General features: G+C 39.0%; 1 protein-coding gene across 2 annotated transcripts; it reads right to left on the bottom strand.

The window, feature by feature from the left end:
• Positions 1–531: 531 nt before the first annotated feature.
• EAPP (E2F associated phosphoprotein) lies at positions 532–19,035 on the bottom strand. 2 transcript variants are annotated; one of them, XM_003987536.6, is made up of 6 exons: positions 18,824–19,035; positions 14,320–14,501; positions 12,637–12,732; positions 11,358–11,475; positions 8,293–8,406; positions 532–1,101 (listed from the first exon to the last, which is right to left on the bottom strand). In XM_003987536.6, the coding sequence occupies exons 1-6, from the start codon at positions 18,895–18,897 to the stop codon at positions 825–827; spliced, it is 861 nt and encodes a 286-aa protein (XP_003987585.3). In that variant the 5' UTR covers positions 18,898–19,035; the 3' UTR covers positions 532–824. The 2 variants fall into 2 exon arrangements, with proteins under 2 accessions (XP_003987585.3, XP_044915719.1); XM_045059784.1 differs by lacking the exons at positions 532–1,101; positions 11,358–11,475 and having other exon boundaries at positions 8,336–8,406.
• Positions 19,036–20,495: the final 1,460 nt, after the last annotated feature.

Consider the following 20,495-nt stretch of genomic DNA (forward strand, 5'->3'; position numbering starts at 1 on the left):
GAGGGTGAGCTTGCTCTTCCTCATCATAATTTTTTTTTAATTTTTTTAAATGTTTATTTATTTTCGAGACAGAGAGAGAGAGACAGAGCACGAGTGGGGGAGGAGCAGAAACAGAGAGGGAGACACGGAATCTGAAACAGACTCCAGGCTCTGAGCTGTCAGCACAGAGCTCAAACTCAGGAACGATGAGATCATGACCAGAGCCAAAGTCAGATGCTTAACTGACTGAGCCACCCAGGCAACCCATCACCATAAATTTCTATTTACTATGTTAATTCACTAAGGTTAGATTACTGTTAACTATACAATCCTTTTAGGAAAAGACCTATATTAATTACTCAAAGCACCTGGCAATATTAACTCCATGTAACTCTAACAGTTGCTAAATAATATCACTTCATACTATGATAGAAGGTAAATATACTTTTTAGCAAAAACAATACATACAGAAGTGGGGGTGGGGGGAATAGTGTCTAGTTTAATCACACCAAGGGTACATCCAAAATAAAAAATAACACTCTGAAACATTACTTATAACTCCAGAGCATTTTAATTCTAAAGAGTTTTAATATGTAAAAAAGTCCCCATGGTTTCCAAATGCCCATCAAAAAGGAAATGAATAATTAGTCCCATCAAAACTGGGGGAAAATTTTTTTTTAAGGAGGTGGAGGGATGCAGGTTGACAACCATTCTCTTTCAAAAAGACAAACACTGCTTCCTCAAATAACCGCTCAGAATGTCAATGGAGAGGAATTAGCAGGGAAAGTAAGTGTCCATATTTGCGTTGTATGTTGTATTGGGCAATTAAATGCCAACTTAGCTATTTAAGAATGACTTGCTAAAACGTTGAAAAAATGAAAGACTTCATCCTTGTCATAGACTGCCACTTCAGTGGAACATTCGGTGCACATGACGGGGTGATAGATTTCTTCCACTTCTGCCTCTACCTGCTCTGGAGCATCTTCACGATTAGACCTCATCTTCTTATGGCCTCGCCTTTTCTTCCTGTTCTCTGGGGTTTTGTATCTTAGAACCTCCTCTTTGTTGACAGAACAATTCATCACAAACATTGCTCTATACTGAGTTTTGTATGATTCATGCCTAAGAGGAAAAACAAATGGAGAATTGCGATTTATGTCCCATTTTAATAGGTTATCTATTTAGATAAAAAAAAAAGTTTTTAACTCAAGTATAGTTGATGCAATGTCTATTAGTTTCAGATGTACTACACAGTGATTCAACAGGTTTACACCCTGTGTATGCTCACCATGAGTGTAGCTACCATGTCACCATACAATGCTATTACAATATCATTTTTATTCCCTATGCTGTACCTTTTTATCCCCATGACTTACTCACTCCGTACCTGGAAGCCTGTATCTCCCACTCCCCTTCACTCATTTTGGCCACCCCCCACCACCCTCTCCTCTGGCAACCATCAGTTTGTTCTCTGTAATTATGGGTCAGTTTCTGCTTTTTGTCTGTTAATTCATTTATTGTTTTTTAGATTTTACATATAGGTGAAATCATACAGTATCTGTCTTTGACTTATTTCTCTTAGCATAATACCCTTTAGGTCCATCCATGTTGTTACAAATGGCAAGATCTCATTCTTTTTATGGCTGAATATTCCACTGTGTATATTACCATATTGTCTTTATCTATTTGTCAATCAAGGGACACTTGGGTTGTTTCGTATCTTGGCTATTATAAATAATACTACAATACACATAAGAGTACATGTACCTTTTCAAATTAGTTTTCATTTTCTTTGGATAAAAACCAAGAAGTGGAATTACTGGATCATAAGTTATTGCTATTTTTAATTTTTTGAGGAATCTCTATACTGTTTTCCACAGCAGCTGTACCACATTCCCACCAACAGTGCACAAGAGTTCTTTTTCTCCACATCCTCACAAACATTTGTTATATCTTGTCTTTTTGATTCTAGCCATTCTGACAAGTGTATGAATACCTCATTGTGGTTCTGATTTGCATTTCCATGATGATTAATGATGTCGAGCATCTTTTCATGTGTCTGTTTGACATCTATAGGTCTACTTTGGAAAAATGTCTAGTCAGATACTCTGCCCATTTTTTAATTGGATTATTGGTTTTTCTGGTGTTAAGTTGTATCAGTTCTTTATATATTTTGGATATTAATCCCTTATCAAATGGATCATTTGCAAATATCCTCTCCCATTCGGTGGGTTTATTTTGTTGATGGATTCCTTCACTGCACAAACGATTTTTATTTTGGTGTAGTCCCAATAGTTTACTCTTGCTTTTATCTTCCTTGCCTTAGAAGACCATCTAGAAAAATGTTGTTATAGCCGATGTCACACTACTGCCTATGTTTTCTTCTAGCCGTTTTATGCTTTCAGGTCTCACATTTAGGTCCTTCATCCATTCTGAGTTGATTTTTGTGTATGATGTAAGAAAGTGGTTCAGTTTCATTCTCGCATGTAGCTATCCAGTTTTCCGAGCACCATTTATTGAAGAGATTATCTTTTCCCCCAGTGTATATTCTTGCATCTCCAATTAGGTAAAATTTGAGAAAACCAAAAACTACTGAAATACAACCAAAGTACAAACAGAACAAAATGGGAAATTTAAAGAAATGTTAAGGGTTATTTTAAGAATAGGAAAAAACTGGGGCGCCTGGGTGGCTCAGTCAGTTAAGCATCTGACTCTTGATTTCAGCTCGGGTCATGACCTCACAGTTCGTGGGAGTAAGCCCCACATCGGACTCTGCACTGAAAGCACAGAACCTGCTTGGGATTCTCTCTCTCCCCCTCTCTTTGCCCCTCCCTCACTCATACTCTCTCTCTTCCTGAAAATAAACATTAAAAAAAAAAAAAGAGTAGGAAAAAAATGTGTCAATAGATAATAAAGAATGAATATATCCTCTTTTCTATTGCTTTAAAAGTAACTTTTATCTCCAAAAATAATTTCATTTGCTCTTCAAACTTAGAAAGACAAAAGTTATTGGAAACTTGAGAGCTAATGTTTTGACTGTCTTTTCACATTGTGGCCTGAGACTGCCCTCCTCTCATGACAACTGATGCCATTCTTGTCACCATTTTAGTAAAAGCTACAGTTTTAAAAGCTTAAAGAGTTTCTAGGGGCGCCTGGGTGGCTCAGTCAGTTAAGCATCCAACTTCAGCTCAAGGCACGATCCTGAGGTTCATGGGTTTGAGCCCCATGTTGGGCTCTGTGCTGACAGCTCAGATGCTATGTCTCCCTCTCTCTCTGTCCCTCCCCTGCTCATTCTCTTCCCCCCTCTCAAAAATAGATAATAAACATTTAAAAAATGAGAAATAAAAATAAAGAATTTGACGAAATTCAACACCAATTCATGGTAAAAATACCCAATAAACTAAAAATAGAAGGAACTTCAATACAATAAAGGTCATATATGAAAATTCCACAGCTAACATCATATTCAAAAATGAAAATTTTTCCTCTAAGATCAAGAACAAGACTAAAAATATCTGCTTTCACCATTTCTATCCAACATAGTACTTGAAGTTCTAATCAGAGCAATTAGCTAAGAAAAAGAAATAAAAGGCATCCACGGTGAAAACAAATAATTCACAGATGACATGATCTTGTATGTAGAAAATTCTGAGCATTACACAAAAAAACTATTAGAGCTAATAAACTACTTCAGCAAAATTTCAGGGTACAAAATCAACACACAAAAATCTGTTCATTTCTATACATGAGCGATTAACAATCCGGAAAGGTAAACAGAATAGAGGTTACCACAGGCTGGGGCAGGAAGGGGTAGAGAATGGGGAATTTTGTCTAATGGGTACAAGGTTTCTGTTTGCAATGACAAAAAAGTTTCTAAAATGGACTGTGGTGATAGCTGCACAATATTGTGAATGTAGTTCATGTCACTGAATTGTACACTTAAAATGGTTAAAATGGGGTACAAGACTACCCACTCTCACCAGTCCTAGTCGACATAGTACTACAAGTCCTAGCCAGAGCAATCAGGCAAAAAAAAAAATGAAATAAAAGGTATCCAAACAGGGAAGAAATAAAACTGTTTGTAGATAATATAATCTTATACGCATAAAATTTTAAAGACTCCACCAAAAAAAATATTAAAATATTGTTAAAATAAATATAAAATTCAATGAAGTTTCAGGACACAAAACCAATTACAGGGGCGCCAGGGTGGCTAAGCGTCTGAATCTTGATTCTGGCTCAGGTCATGATCTCATGGGTTCAGGAGACAGAGCCCTGCATCGGGCTTTGCACTGACAGCACAACACCTGCTTGGGATTCTCTGTCTCCCTCTCTCTCTGCCCCTCCCCCACAGCTGCTCCCAAAACTTTAAAAAAAAATTTTTAAAAAGGGGGGGCCCAGGTGGCTCAGTCAGTTAAGCATCCCCCTTCAGCTCAGGTCAAGATATCACAGTCTGTGAGTTCAAGCCCCATGTCAGGCTCTGTGCTGACAGCTCAGAGCCTGGAGTCTGCTTCGGATTCTGTCTCCCTCAGTCTCTGCCCATCCCCCGTTCATGCTCTCTCTCAAAAATAAATAAACGTTAAAAAAAAGATTAAAAATAAAAATTACAAAAATCTGCTCTCTATACATTAACAGTAAACTATCTGAAAAAGAAATTAAGAAAATAATCCCATTCATGATGGCATCCAAAATAATAAAACACTTGGGAATAAATTTAACCAAGGAGGTGAGAGATTTATACACAGAAAACTGTTAAGACATTCATGAAAGAAAACGAAGAAAATACACGTAAATGGAAAGATAACCCATGTGCACGCATCAAAAGAATTACTATTGTTGGGGCGCCTGGGTGGCTCAGTGGTTTAAGTGTCAGACTTCAGGTCATGATCTCACAGTTCATGAGTCTGAGCCCCACATCAGGCTCTCTGCTGTCAGTGCAAGAGAACTTGCTTTGGACTCTCTGTCCCCCACCCCACTCTCTGCCCCTCCCCTGCTTCCCCAGTGGTGTTCTCTCTTTCTCTCTCTCTCAAAAATAAATAAACATTAAAAAGAAATTTTTTTTTAATTTTTTAAAGAATTACTGGGTCACCTGGGTGGCTCAGTAATTTGAGCATCTGACTTTGGCTCAGGTCATGATCTCGCAGTCCGTGAGTGCAAGTCCCATGTTGGGCTCTGTGCTGTCAGCTCTGAGCTTGGAGCCTGCTTCAGATTCTATGTCTCCCTCTCTCTCTGCCCCTCCCCCACTCGCATTCTGTCTCTCCCTGTCTCTCAAAAATAAAGAAATGTTAAAAAAAAAAAAAAATTACTATTGTTAAAATGTCCATACTACCCAAAGCCTTCTAGAGTCAATAGAAATAGAAAAAAATCTTATATAGAAAAAAACCTCAAATTTGTGTGGAATCACAAAAAACCCCAAATAGCCAAAGCAACCTTGAGAAAGAACAACAAAGCTGTAAGTATCACACTTCCTCATTTTAAACTGTACTACAAAGCTTTGATCATCAGGGGTGTCTGGGTGGCTCAGTCAGTTAAGCGGTTAAGTCTCTGACTTCAGCTCAGGTCATGATCTCACAATTCATGAGTTCAAGCCGTGTGTCGGGTTCTGTGCTGACAGCTCGGAGCCTGGAGCCTGGAGCCTGCTTTGGATTCTGTGTCTCCCTCTCTCTCCTCTGCCCACACTCTCTGTATTCATTTAAATGAATAAACATTTAAAAAATTTTAAAAAAACAAAAACAACAAAGCTATGATAATCAAAATAATATGGGACTAGCATAAAAACAGACTCACAGACTCACAGAACAGAGAACCCAGAAGTAAACTCATGCATACACGGTCAACTAATATTTGACAAGGGAGCCAAAAATATTCAATGCTGGGAAGATAATATCTTCAATGAATGGTTTTGGAAAAATTGGACAGTCATTTGCAAAATAATGAAACTGGACCACTGTCTTACTCCACTCACAAAAATTAATTCGAAATAGATTAAAGACTTAAATTTAAGACATGAAGTTGTAAAACTACTCAAACATAGGGAAGAAGCTCAACATGGGTCTTAGCAATAACTTTTTGAATAAGCACAGGCAACAAAAGCAAAAATAAACAAGTTGGGGGAGCTTAGGTGGCTCAATCAGTTAAGCATCCAACTTTTAATTTCAGCTCAGGTCACAATCTCATGGTTGTGAAATGGAGCCACACATCAGGCTCTGTGCTGGAGGTGGAGCCTGCTTGGGATTGTCTCTCCCCCTCTCTCTGCCCTTCCCCCACTCATAGTATCAAAATAAATAAACCTTTTTTTTTTTTTAAGTTAAAAAAATTAAATAATGTAAGTGGGACTACATCAAACTAAAAAGCTTCAGCACAGCAAAGAAACAATCAACAAAAGGAAAAGGCAATCTATGGAATGGGAGAAAATATTTGCAAATCATGTATCTGATAAGAGGTTAACAGGTTAATATTCAAGGAACTCCTACAACTCATTAGCAGAAAATAAACAATCCAATTAGAAAATGGGCAAAGGAGCTGAATATTTTTCCAAAAAAAGATATACAAATGGCTAATAGGTACATGAAAAGGTGTTCAACATCCTTAATCATCAGGGAAATGCAAATCAAAACTACAGAGAGATGTCACTTTATACCTGTTAGAATGGCTATTATCAAAAACACAAGGGATAACAAAAGTGAAACCTTGTGCACTATTGGTGGGAATTTAAATTGGTACAGCCACTATGAAAACAATATGGAGACTCTTCAAAATACTAAAAATATAACTACCGTATGATCCAGCAATCCCACTTCTGGGTATATATCTGAAGGAAATGACATCACTATCTCAAAGAGGTATATGTACCCCTACCTCAGCCAGGTGATAAAGGTCAACATTACCAGTCATAAATCTGTTGATTTTTGGTTGATAGTCTGTGCCCTTTATATAATGTAATGAAAACAACACTTTAGCTCTATGGTCTTCTCCCCAAAACCTACTGCAACAGAATTCTTAACAGCCAAAACATGAAACAAACTAAGTGTCCATGCATAGGTGAATGGATAAAGAAAACATGGTGTATAGATACAATGGAGGAGGAGGAGGAGGAGGAGGATCCTGCCATTTGTGAAAACATGGATGAACCGTGAGGGCATTATACTAAATAAGTCAGACAGAGATAGAAAAATACTGAATGATTTCACTTATATGTGGAATCCAAAAAAAAAAAAAAAAAAAAAAACCAAAAAACCTGAACTCCTAAACACAGAGTGTAGATTTGTGGTTGGTGGGGGAAGGGTGGATGGGTGAAGACAGTCAAATGGTACAAACTTCCAGTTATAAGATGGAGAAGGTCTGGGGATATAATATTGTTTAAATAGTTACCAACATTGTACTACATCCTTGAAAGTTGCTAAGAGAGATCTTAAAAGTTCTCAATATATACACACACAAAAGGTATTAAATTTTTAAATGATCTAGTTGACAATAAACTAAATATACAAATGATGGACTCTTTAATAAAAAAATTTTGATGGTTAAAATAGGACATCTTATATGTATTTTATCACAATTTTTTTAAAAAGAGTGTATTTGGGGCGCCTGGGTGGCGCAGTCGGTTAAGCGTCCGACTTCAGCCAGGTCACGATCTCGCAGTCCGTGAGTTCGAGCCCCGCGTCAGGCTCTGGGCTGATGGCTCAGAGCCTGGAGCCTGTTTCCGATTCTGTGTCTCCCTCTCTCTCTGCCCCTTCCCCGTTCATGCTCTGTCTCTCTCTGTCCCAAAAAAAAATAAATGTTGAAAAAAAAAAAATTTAAAAAGAGTGTATTTGAGGGGCGCCTGGGTGGCTCAGTAGGTTGAGCATCCGCCTTTGGCTCAGGTCATGTTCTCACAGTTTGTCAGTTGGAGCCCTGCATCGGGCTCACTGCTCTCAGTGCACAGCCTGCATTGGATCCTCTGTCCCCCTCTCTGTCTGCTCCTCCCCCACTCGTTCTTGTTCTCTCTCTAAAATAAATAAAACATTTTAAAAAATGTGTATTTGAGAGATTATGTCATTCCACAACATACATGCAGTTTCACTGAATCTGTGTCAGTAATGGTTAAGTGTTTTATTAAAAAACTACTTATAATAGAACTACATATAACCAAAAGTATTTGCATAAAGGTTAGTCATATAGCAGCAAGGATATAAGAGGACAGAACTTTATTAGAATTCCTAAGTATATACCTCAAAAGTCTATTTCTGATTTAAACAAAAGATCACCAAGTCGTTTTCATTGTGTGCATGTGTATGTACATGTGTGTGTGTGTTGTTACCCTTTATCCATTACCTTTGGCAATCAAGGCATAGTGTGGTCATGCAGGCAGGGCAGTTCAGGACAGCATCACTATTTGGAACAGGCTGTTGTTGTTGATGTGGCCTCTGTATTCCAAAACCATGGTAGCTAGAACAGAAAAAGAAAGGGGGGCAAGGGGTGCACATTAAAGCCAGATCTTGATTTCTTTTTCTTTTTTATTTTAAGGAGGCCCCACTCCCTCCTTTTAAGGGGCTCAAACTCACAATTCCAAGATTAAGAGTCACATGCTCTATGGATTGAGCCAGCCAGACACCCCCAGTGGCATGATTTCTAATGCCACTCTCCAAAAAAAGAAACTAGTACTCCTATGAAAAATAACTGATTCTAGGAATGAGGCATACAAGATGAGCCTGGAGCATCCTGTAGTACCAGAAAGTAAGGAAGTGCTCAAAAACAACGAGGTAGGTATGTCAAGGGGGCACAGAAGTCAACTGAAAAGAGTTCCCAGTGGACAAAGCTGAAACAATGAGAACAACAAAATAATGTAGTATTGGATTATAACCTGAAGTATAAGTAAATACCCATGAGTCCATACTGACATAAATGACTGAACAAATGAAGGAAGGAAGGAAGGAAGCAAGGAAGGAAGCAAGGAAGGAAGGAAAGAAGGAAGGAAGGAAGGAAGGAAGGAAGGAAAGGTCAAATCTCCCATAAAGAAGAATAATTAATGAAGATACTCTCCCCTTAAGGAAGTGGAGCATAACTCCCCACTCCACAAGTTTGGGCTGCACATAGTGACTTCCTTCCAAAGAGTACAATATGGAAAGGAGGGGCAGAGGGTAACTTTACAGTTGAGAAACCTGACAAACACTTCCATACCATGGCGATCAAGGTCAATATCAAGTCACTATTAACAACTGATCACAAAATGATGAAAATTGCACTTTATCTCCGTGGCCTTCCTTCCCCAAATTCATAATCCCAGTCTAATCATGAGAAAAACATCAAACAAATTCCAATAGAATGGCCTCCTACAATGTATCTGTCCAGTATCCTGAAAAATGTTAAGGTCATCAAAACCAAGAAAAGTCTGAAAACTGTCAGAGCCAAGAAGAGCCTAAAGAGACATGACAATTAAAAGTAACATGGCAGGGGCGCCTGGGTGGCGCAGTCGGTTAAGCGTCCGATTTCAGCCAGGTCACGATCTCGCGGTCCGTTGAGTTCGAGCCCCGCATCGGGCTCTGGGCTGATGGCTCAGAGCCTGGAGCCTGTTTCCGATTCTGTGTCTCCTTCTCTCTCTGCCCCTCCCCCGTTCATGCTCTGTCTCTCTCTGTCCCAAAAAAATAAATAAATAAACGTTGAAAAAAAAAAAAAAAAACTTTAAAAAAAATAAAAAAAAAAAGTAACATGGCACGCTCACTTTGGCAGCACATATACTAAAAAAGTAACATGGCATCCTGAATGGGCTCTTGGAACAGAAAATGGACAGAAGGTAAAAACTAAGGAAATGTGAATAAACTATGGACCTTACCAGTTCATTAATTGTGACAAATGTACCATATTAATGTAACATGTTAACAGGTGAAACTGTGTGTGTGTGTGTGTTGTTGTTGTGGGAAGGTATATGGGAACCATGCATTATTGGCTCAATTTTTCTGTAAATCTAAAACTCTTCTAAAAGCATAAAGTCTATTAATTTGAAAAACCTAATAAAGCTACATTTAAAAAACAAGCATGTAAGCTCTAAGTGCCTAAGGATTTTGGTCTGTTTTGTTCCTTGCTGTATTTCAAGAATACAGAACAGTGTCTAGTACACAGTAAGTGTCCAATAAATATTCGCTGACTGCAAAATTACAGCACAAATCTACTTGTGAAAGTATGAAAGTATATATTCTTAAAAGGGACTTATGGTAAACTCCTAAAACCTCAACAACAGAAAATAAATCATGTGGCATTACTTTCTAAATCCTTTAAATGTCTCTGGGGAAAAATGCTGAAAACATGTAGTACATACTTTAAAACTGTTGTTAAATACCTCCAATGCTTAACAGATTTCAAAACCCAAACCCAAGAAAGTAACTTATTCATTCAATAGCTACTTAATGAGAGCCTATTTTACAAAGTGCAAGATGCCTGGGATAAAGCAGTGAACAGACAGGCATGATCACTGCCTTTGTGATACTTAAAAAGTAGTGAGTTCATTATTTTAAGTTGGTTTCTGTGGTCTCAAAAGGCAACTACTGCTTGATGCAGGAATGTGAGTAAGTCAATAAAATGTTATTTCTTCTCAAGATTATATAACAAAAGGGGTGCCTGGCTGGGTCATGAGTTCAAGCCCAACATTGGGAGTAGAGTTTACTTTAAAAAAAATGTTTTTTAAAGATTATATAACAACAAAGATACATTCCATCTTACCTCACTGACAAATTCTGTTACCAGAATCAAGAGCTACACTATAATTTCCTTAACTATCTCAATACTCATAGCACTTAATATGTTTATTTTACACTGGGGATATTCATGGGGCGGGGGCGCTTGGGTGGCTCAGTCAGTTGAACATCTGACTTTGGCTCAGGTCATGATCTCACAGTTCATGAGTTCGAGCCCCACATCAGGCTTTGCACTGACAATGCAGAGCCTGCTTCAGATGATCTTTCAAAAATAAATAAACATTAAAATACACACACACACACACACACACACACACACACACACACAAATATATATTCATTAGGGGTGCCAAGGTGGCTCAGTTGGTTAAGCATCCAACTTTAGCTCAGGTCATGATCTCACAATTTTTGAGCTTGAGCCCCACATCAGGCTCTCTGCTGTCAGCCACAGAGCCCGCTTCAGATCCTCTGAGCCCTCCCTCTGCTGCTCCCCCACGTGCACACACACACACACTCTCTCTCAAAAATAAATCATCTGAATAAAATTTGCTGGTAATTTTCAAAGTAAACAATTCAGCAGTTTTTCTCAAAAATTTTAATGTATGTCCATATGAACATATACACATACAGTGAAAATGTGAATGTTGTAAATATCACCTTTTAATCATTTTTCTCTGAAGATTCTAAATATTAAAGTTAAGTTCTTACCCTCTTCTCTGTGCATCAACCCAGGCCTGATCTCTGTTATCTTTCTCAGGATCATACAGTAATTCATCATTTGTTGGAATCCTGTGTCGTTTCTTCTTTTTCTTCTTGCTCACCTGTGCTAATTTTGAAAATGTTAAGGATATGGCTAGGTATGTCTAAATTACATACCTTTTTAAGACAGAATGTAGAATTCCCACCTACCTTTTTTTTCTACTTATATTTTCCTAAAAAAAAATTTTTAACTAGTCCTCCAAATAAAGTTCTTATCCAATTAACAAAGCATCAGGACACCTGGGTAGCTCAGTCACTTAAGCATCCGGCTCTTGATTTCAGCTGAGGTCATGGTCTTACTATTCGTGGGTTCAAGCACAGGATCAGACTGGGATTCTATCCCTCCCTCCCCCTCTGCACCTCCCCTGTGTGAACGTCAAAATAAATAAATAAACTTAAAAAAAAAACAAGGGATTAAAATGAAGGTGACAGAAGAGGCAAAAATTGTTTCTTCACTAAAAACTGTTATCTCAAAAACCGAATTCAAATAATGAGGATTCAGAGTCTCAGAAAGGTCAAAGGGAGCCAAGATTAGAAAATTTTGATGTATAAAGTCTCAACAAGTTCCTATCTATAAAATGGTAGTGAAATCAAAATAAAACATTTCAAAAATGAATGAAAAAACACTGATAATCCACATACACTAGACTTTTAAAATGTACTTAGGTCAATACTTAGGTAATAATATAAACATAAAATTGTTTCTTCACCATATAAATGTGTTGTCTGTGTATTCCAGTGTAACTACTGATATAATTAAATTAGTTGTAGTTCTTACTATGTTTACCTTTGCTCAGATTTTATACAAAATCAATTCTAAAGAACAGAGGCTGATTAAAAAAAAGCAAGAAGTCAGGAAAAATTCTGCAAAATATAAAGTATTTATAAGTTTCTAAATTTCCTATAAAAATATAGAAACTATTTGCAGGTGTGAAACCAAATATTGCTGCATTAAGGAACCTTAAGGAAGAGTGTGGCCAAGAGCCCTGAGTCGGGACACCCCATCCTTCTCCCTGGGCACACCCATGCAGTACCCTTGCCGGTCCCAAGGCCTCATATGTGCATTCCCATCTGTTTTTATTCATCATTCCTGCTTTTGTTTTCACGTCAATGGCCTACCATTTCTTAGAAGACAAAACTCAGAAGGAAATCCTAATATCCAATAATTGTTAGGTAAATGTTTTTTCCATGAAATATAACTGTTAAACCTAGTAAACATGCTACTTACCTGTTTTGTCTTCATCCTCAGAATCAGAATCAAAATATATATCATCGTAGTACTTTGTCAGAGCTGTTCCAACTTTTCCAGTTCCTGAAGAAGACCCTAGTTATGTAAGGGAAGTTCAAAGACTAAACCATACATAACTGACAAGAAAAAAAACTCAGTATATTCTTCCATCACCTCAAAGCAGTATCAACTCATTCCCAATCTCATTTGGATGGAAAAATACTTTCACATCAATGACTTACTGAATGTTTGTGCCCTGTGCAATTACAGAGAACTGTAATTGTTAATTACAGAAATGGATTGTGTTCCAAATCATGAGAAAATTATTCTCTCACCCTTCCCACAAATCTAATTCAATAAAATAGCCTATTTCTAGATTGCCACCATACAGCTCTCTACCTTTCAGCCATGCAGTACACTGTGAAGAACAGGGAATAAACATCTTGTTGAAAGGGACTTCAGGGGAAAGAGGATAAGAGCCCTAAAGGGCGGCAGAGGGAATGACAGAAGAACACATTCCTTCTCTCCTCACTTGTGCCTAGTGCCATGACTCATACTGTATTCATGTCATATGCTTGTGTCCCTAATTCTTCCTCTTAATTAACATCTGCTTTTGCTTTTATTATTATTATATATGCTTTCAGTTCCTAACAGTTAATACATAGCATATATTATGGAAACCAAAGCTAAGGCACAAATCAGTTTTTGGATCAAGTACATTTTACATAAAGACAAAGTACCAAATGAAGTATGTTTCACTACTTACTAAAATGACACAATTTGTGGTGACATATTCAATGTGCCCCCATCAGTGCTATATAACTCTAAAAATACCTCTCTAAGCTTGTGTGTCTTTTTCTTTTTTTCTTTTTTATCCTGGGGTAAAAATAAAGGAGGGAGTTCTGAGTGGCTCAGTTAGTTGAGCATCTGACTCTTGATTTCGGCTCAGATCTTACTTATTTTGAGAGAGACAGAGAGAGAGAAGGAGAGAGTGAGTGAGCACACGCGTAGGAGTGGGGCAGAGAAAGAGAGGGAAAAAGGAGAATCACAAGCAGGCTCCTAGCTGTCAGCGCAGAGCCCAACTTGGGGCTTGATGTCATGAACCATGAGATCATGACCTGAACCAAAATCAAATCGGAACACTCAACCGACTGCGCCACCCAGGCATTCCACAAATAAACTCTAAAATAAAAAATTACAAAAGGAAATCATGTAAGTAAACAATACTAAACAGTGTCATTTCAACGACAGGAAAATTCTTCACTAGTCATCAAAGAAACTATGCTCAGGTTGCCAAATACATTTATTCATTCACTCAGTAAATATTTAATGAGCACATACTCAAAGTGCTGGGATGCAACAGGGCACAAATGAGGCTCCTGCCTTGTAAAGCTTAGAAAAATATCTATATGAGGGGCACATGGGTAGCTCGGTCAGTTGGGTGGCTGACTTCGACTCAGGTCACAATCTCATGGTTTTTGAGTTCAAGCCCTGCATCAGGCTCTGGGCTGACAGCTCAGAACCTAGAGTCTGCTTCGGATTCTGTGTGTCACTCTCTCTCTCTGCCCCTCCCTGACTCACACTCTGTCTCTCAATACTGAATAAACGTTAAAAAATATGTATATATATATATATATATATATATATATATATATATATATATATGAAAATCTAAAAGTTTACCTGTTTCCAGAGAGGATAACTTGTCCTCCATTGTTTTTATGGTGGAATTTAATTCAGCTTCCATTTCTTTTTCAAATTCATCTTCACTAGATGATTCACTTTCTCCAGTAAGACATTCTCTGATGAGTTTTCGTTTTTGGTCAGGAGTTCCATGTAAAAGCACATCCACTTCATCTTCAGAACTAGTACACGTTTAAATCATAAGGCACATGAATACTAAAAAATTAAAATAACTTATAACTCCCATCATCTCCTTGCCCAACAGTTTTAAGTTTTACAAGGTTGCCTTTATCTATTATATTACATACAGCTATTCTCATTTAAAGATAAACCCTTTCTGCATATTTCTAAATATATTTTTAATGTCTGCATAACATTTCATCTTACAGATGCTGTACATTTATTTCTAACTCTTTGCTATTATGCTACAATGAATATCTCTGTAGAGTATATGTAATTTTCTGTTGATTTCCTTAGGATAAATGTCTAGAATTAGACATACAAGCATCTTTCTGACTTCTTGAATTATCACACTGTTATTTCCAAAAGTTTTGTATCAATTCATACTTCCATCAGCAATGAAAATTTTACTGTTTTTTAAAGATTTTTAAAACTCTAAGTACTTAAATAAAACTTAGTATATATAACCAACATATAGCTAATATAACCACACAAAATGTAAACAGATAATAATTACATATTACAGTTTAAAAGGCACAATGCTACAGAGAACTATTAAGAGAAAGTTATATTACAAATGCTACTGAGCAATTATTACCAATATACTTGGCCTTTTGCACCTGTCCCCATTACCAACAGTATGACAGTGGGGCACCTGGGTGGTTCAGTCATTAAGCAGCCAACTCTTGATTTCAGCTCAGGTCATGATCTCCCAATTTGTGAGTTTGAGCCCTGCATCCAGCTCTGCACTCACCGTGCAGAGTCTGCTTTAGATTCTCTTTCTCCCTCTCTCTGCCCCTGCCCTGCTCTTTCTCTCTCTCAAAATAAATAAGCTTAAAAAAATTTTTTTAAATAAATAACAGTATGACAGAATTAAACCAGATATCAAAAAGAATGAAATGTTATCAAAATGAGTGAATGCCTAAGATGTTTTTAATATAATCAACAATTCATAAATAATGTTCAATTATTTGTGGTATGATGAATAGTTGCAGACTACCCCTGGTTTTTGTTTCTCTATTTTCTTCTTCTACAACAATGCTTTTGAGCCTCCAGCAGAAGGTAAATCAGAAAACTGCAATTCACACCAATCAAGTTTGCTAGTGATAGAGGCCTTAGCCAGATTCTACTCTCAAGAGAATTCCCCATCTAACAATATTCCTCATCCTGACCAGCATGCTCCCTTTCTCCAGTACCACTATATTCATTTGGGTTCTCTTAACTCTGCCTGTCCCACCATATCCTAAGGATCTCCAGGCCTCCAAACTCTTCCATTTCAGTACACTCTTAATCCTGTTGCCAGAAAGCTATTCCTAAAGAACTCTCATCATACCACTAGCCAATTCCCAAAGAAATCATCCATGGCCAAACTTCTGAGCACAGCATTCAAAAAAGCCTTTCCCATTTGGTTTCAACTTATCTTTTCAACGTTACCTCTCACCCACCAGTGGTCTCCAACGGGGAGCACTTTGTTCTCCAGAGAACATATGGCATAGCTAGAGACATTTTTGATTGCCACAACTTGGGGCAGGGGGTGGAGGAGGGGCTACTGGCTTCTAGTGGGTAGAGGTCAGGGATGCTGCTAAACATCCTATAATGCACAGAATAACCCCTCAACAGAGAATTCTCTGATCCAAGATGTCAATTCTACTGACACTGAGAAACTCTGATTTTCCCTATATTCAAGTGTTTCCAAAGGGCAAAATGTAGATTATCTTAAGGAGTACCAAGACAGACCACTAAATAACTTTGAAGCCATTGCTGGTGGGAATGTAAAATGATAAAGCTTCTATGGAAAACAGCTTGACAGTTTCTTATAAAACTAAACATGCAACACCATACAATCCAGCAATCACACTCCTGGGCATTTATCCCAGAAAACTGAAAACTAACATTCACACGAAAACCTCTACATGAGTGTTTACAGATACTTTATTCACAAGAGTCAAAACTAGAAACAATTAGACATCCTTCAATAAGGGAATAGTTAAGGGGTGCCTGGGTGGTTCAGTCAGTTGAGCAACTGACTCTTGATTTCAGCTCAGGTCATGATCCCAGGATCATGGGATAGAGGCCTGTGTCAGGCTCTGTGCCGAGCGTGGAGTCTGCTTAAGATTCTCTCTCTCTCTCTCTCTCTCTCTCTCTCTCTCTCTCTCTCCCTCTGCCCCCTGCCCCACTCACACTATCTAAAATTTAAAAATATTTTAAAAAAATTTTAAATATGGGAATAGTTAAAACAAATGTGAAATAGTACTCAGCAATAAAAAAGGAATGACTTAGTGACACCTGCAATAATGTGGATGAACCTCCAGGTATTATGCTGAATGAAAAAAACCAATCTCAAAAGGTTACATACTGCATGATTCCGTTTACATAATATTCTTGAAAAGGACAAAATTATAGAAGTGGAAAATAGATTGGTAGTTACCAGCAATTAAGTAGTGCATGGGAGAGAGGGGACAGGAAGTGAGCAATGAGGGATCCTTGTGGTAATGGAAACGTTCCTATATCTTGACCCCATTAATGTCGATATCCCAGGTGTGATATTACAGCAAAGTTTTATCAAATATGTTAACATTGAGGGAAACTGGGTGGAGAAGACACAGAACCTGTATTATTTTTTGTTTAACTTTTCTTATAGCATAGTTTACTGTCACAAGTACATGCATTTAAATATACAATTAGGGTGCCTGGGTGTCTCAGTTAAGCGTCCAACTTGGTTTCAGCACAGGTCATGATCTCATGGTTGGTGAGATCAAACCCCAGTTCGGGCCCTGCACTGGCATCTCAGAGCCTGCTTGGGTTCTGTTCTCTCTCTGCCTCCCTGCCACTCTCCCCCTCTCTCTCATTCTCTCTCTCTCAAAATAAATAAATATTTTTAAAAAGAAATTTAACTCAAAAAAATCTAATGTTTGTTTATTTGAGAAAGAGAGAAAGCAGGGAAGGGGCAGAGAATGAGAGAATTCCAAGCAGACTCCATGCTGTCACTGGCAGAGCCCAACTCAGGGCTTGATCTCACCAACCATGAGATCATGACCTGAGCCGAAATTAAGAGCCCGAGGTTCAGCCAAGTAAGCCACCCATGCATCCCGACCTGAGGAAAAGTATTAAATAAATAGTAACACGGGGAAATATAGAGACAGTAACGGCTAAATAACTCAAGTCCAGGAAACCCTGCTATATTCCAATCACACTGAATTACTAACTGAGGCCTACTAATTCATATACCTCCTTTCACAGACCAGACCCATTAACTGCCACTCTTTCTCTCAGGAAACTTTGCAATCCATCCTTACTCCCCACAAGAGAAATCTTCACAGCAGTCTAATCTCCCAAGCCTTCAACCCCTCCCAGGATAACACGAGGAAACATTATAATTGAAGAAAGGTCAGTTTCACAAAAAGCTTAGTTGAACAGAAGGTTTTAGATTTATTAATAGGATCTGCTGCCAGCTTTAAAAAGTGGATAAATTTTCCTGGAACTCTCTTGCCAACATAACTGCAAGCTTCCCCCAGGTAGGATTAATCCCTCCTTACTGGAAATTCCCACAGAATTTGATTTGTGACTATCTCAGGCCACTGTTTTCTACAATACTCTTCTGAGATACATACTTCTTTTCAAGATATTTATCTTCCGAGATACGTGTCTGATTTCCCCTACTATAGTGCAAGCCTGTAGAAAACCGTAGCCCAGAGAAAGCACAGATAGGCGTTCAAAAAGGCAGGCTGAATAGTCCCTTATTTGTTTATGGCAGTTTCGTCTTCAAGATTGTCAGTTCACAGTAAGTCCCATAAGCCTCACAATATACTTAAGATATAGTTATTATATTGCCTTTTTCTGTTTATTTATTTTGGAGACAGCGAGCGGGGGGGGGGGGGGGGGTTCCTTAATCAGGCTGCACGCCCAGCGCTGTGCCCAACATAGGGGGATCTCACGACTCTAGAGATTATGACCTGAGGGGAAATCAAGAGTCCCAGGCTTAACTGACTGGGCCAACCGGGAGCCCCTATTATAGTTCCTTTTTATGGATGAGCAAAAGGAGGATAACTTGCCTTCAGTCACAGTTAGCAAGCTGCAGAGGCAGGATTCGATTCCAAGGTTTTTGAAGACTTACTCCAGAATATCTCTGTTCCCCGCGCGAGTGTCGCCCCCCCCCCACCTCACCAGAACCCCCCTCGGCGTCGCACAGGCAACAGCGAGGCGCAAAAGGCGCCCAACTGCTGGCCCGAGGGTCCCCAAAGGCCTGGTAGGCGCAGCGAATATAGAAGGCTAAAGCCTGGCCTCGGCCCGAAGCCTCGGGGACCGGGACGGGACAGGGACCCACCTGCTCAAAGCTGGCTCCTCATCGCTAGGCTCTTCAACTGCGTAGGGGTCATAGTCATCCTGGAGCCGGCTCATGGTGGCCTGTACCCTCTGGCACCAGCGGCAAGCGGCCGCTCGGTATTTGTTTACTCCACAGGCCGCTCCGTCCGCTAAAGAGTCTGGAACCCACTTCCGCCCGCACTTCCGTGCCCTCCCTGCGCGCCTGCGCAGATCATCCTAGCAAGAGGGCGGGGAGAAAGGCTCAGCCGTAGCATCCACCACAGCGGTGCGCTGCTTTCGCGTACCTGAAAAGAGTTACCTTATTACTGAAAATACTAATTAGCACCGTCATAAGTAGCAGTCTCTGAGACGAGCACTCTATGTACAGTGTCTCACATCGTGACATACAGGAGCAGAAATCTAGACGCTGAGGAACAGGCAGCACATAACAAAAGCTCTTTAGGATCCTCAGTAATTTCTGAGAGTGTAAAGGAGTCCTTAGACCAAAAAGTTTGAGAACTCTGATATAAAGACAATTCAGTCGAGGGGCGCCTGGGTGGCTCAGTCGGTTAAGCGTCCGACTTCAGCTCAGGTCACGATCTCGCGGTCTGTGAGTTCGAGCCCCGCGTCAGGCTCTGGGCTGATGGCTCAGAGCCTGGAGCCTGTTTCCGATTCTGTGTCTCCCTCTCTCTCTGCCCCTCCCCCGTTCATGCTCTGTCTCAAAAATAAATAAACGTTAAAAAAAAAAAAAAGACAATTCAGTTGATACTTGGAAAAAAGAACCTCCGTTTTGGAGGACTGTTACAGGCTGTAACAGAGGGGAGGAAATAAAAGTCTCTGGCTTGGTAACTTCTATTTTGTGTCATTCTTTTGGGAGGATTAAGAGTTATTTTTATATTTCATTTTATTATATCTTTGGTACTTGCAGATTTCTTCCAATGAAGCAGTTATTTATAGTTGCCTGCTCAGTAATTAAGAACTATAAAGCTTAAGTGTGGGAAGCTTGAATTCTTTCCTAGAGTCTTACTGATTTGCTTTAGAACCTTGGAAAAGTCACATAATTAATGGGTCTTATGCTGGTTCCCTTGTTTATAAAATGACATTAAGGATAAAATAACTCCTACTTTTACTCCTATGTTAACAGAAACTTTGTCTCAGTCTGTCCTCTCCCTGTCCCTCCATCAGGAGTTGCACTTAACTCCCTCTACACACCCAAAGTCACATAGCACACCCTGTGGGGCTCCACCATTATGCTGTCTGCCTTCCTATGGGAACCCCATACTCCACCAGCTGGGCTGGGCCCCTTCTAGGAAGAAAAACTTTGTAAATATGAAATGGTTTGTACTAGTGTTAGTTATAAGGAATACCCTTAAGTTTAGATTCGACTATTTAAAATGGAATCCTATTAGGGGCGCCGGCTGGCTCAGTCTTTGGAGCATGTGACTCTTAATCTCGGGGTCACGATTTCAAGCCCCCTGTTGGGCCTGTGAGGGTTAAATTGTAGTGTAGGGCTAACCTGTAGCTTGAGAGATAACAGCTTTGTGTTAACACTGAAGGTTAAGAGATAACAGCCTTGCTTTACTCTTGTAAATTACGCTTCATACTCTTGTAAATTAGGCTTCAACAATTAAGGAAACAAAAATTCAAAGAAAAGAGCATCAGAGGCAGGGTCAAGGAGATCCACTGGTTGCAAC

This window comes from Felis catus, chromosome B3 (assembly GCF_018350175.1).
Source record: "Felis catus isolate Fca126 chromosome B3, F.catus_Fca126_mat1.0, whole genome shotgun sequence".
Classification (NCBI taxonomy): domain Eukaryota; kingdom Metazoa; phylum Chordata; class Mammalia; order Carnivora; family Felidae; genus Felis; species Felis catus.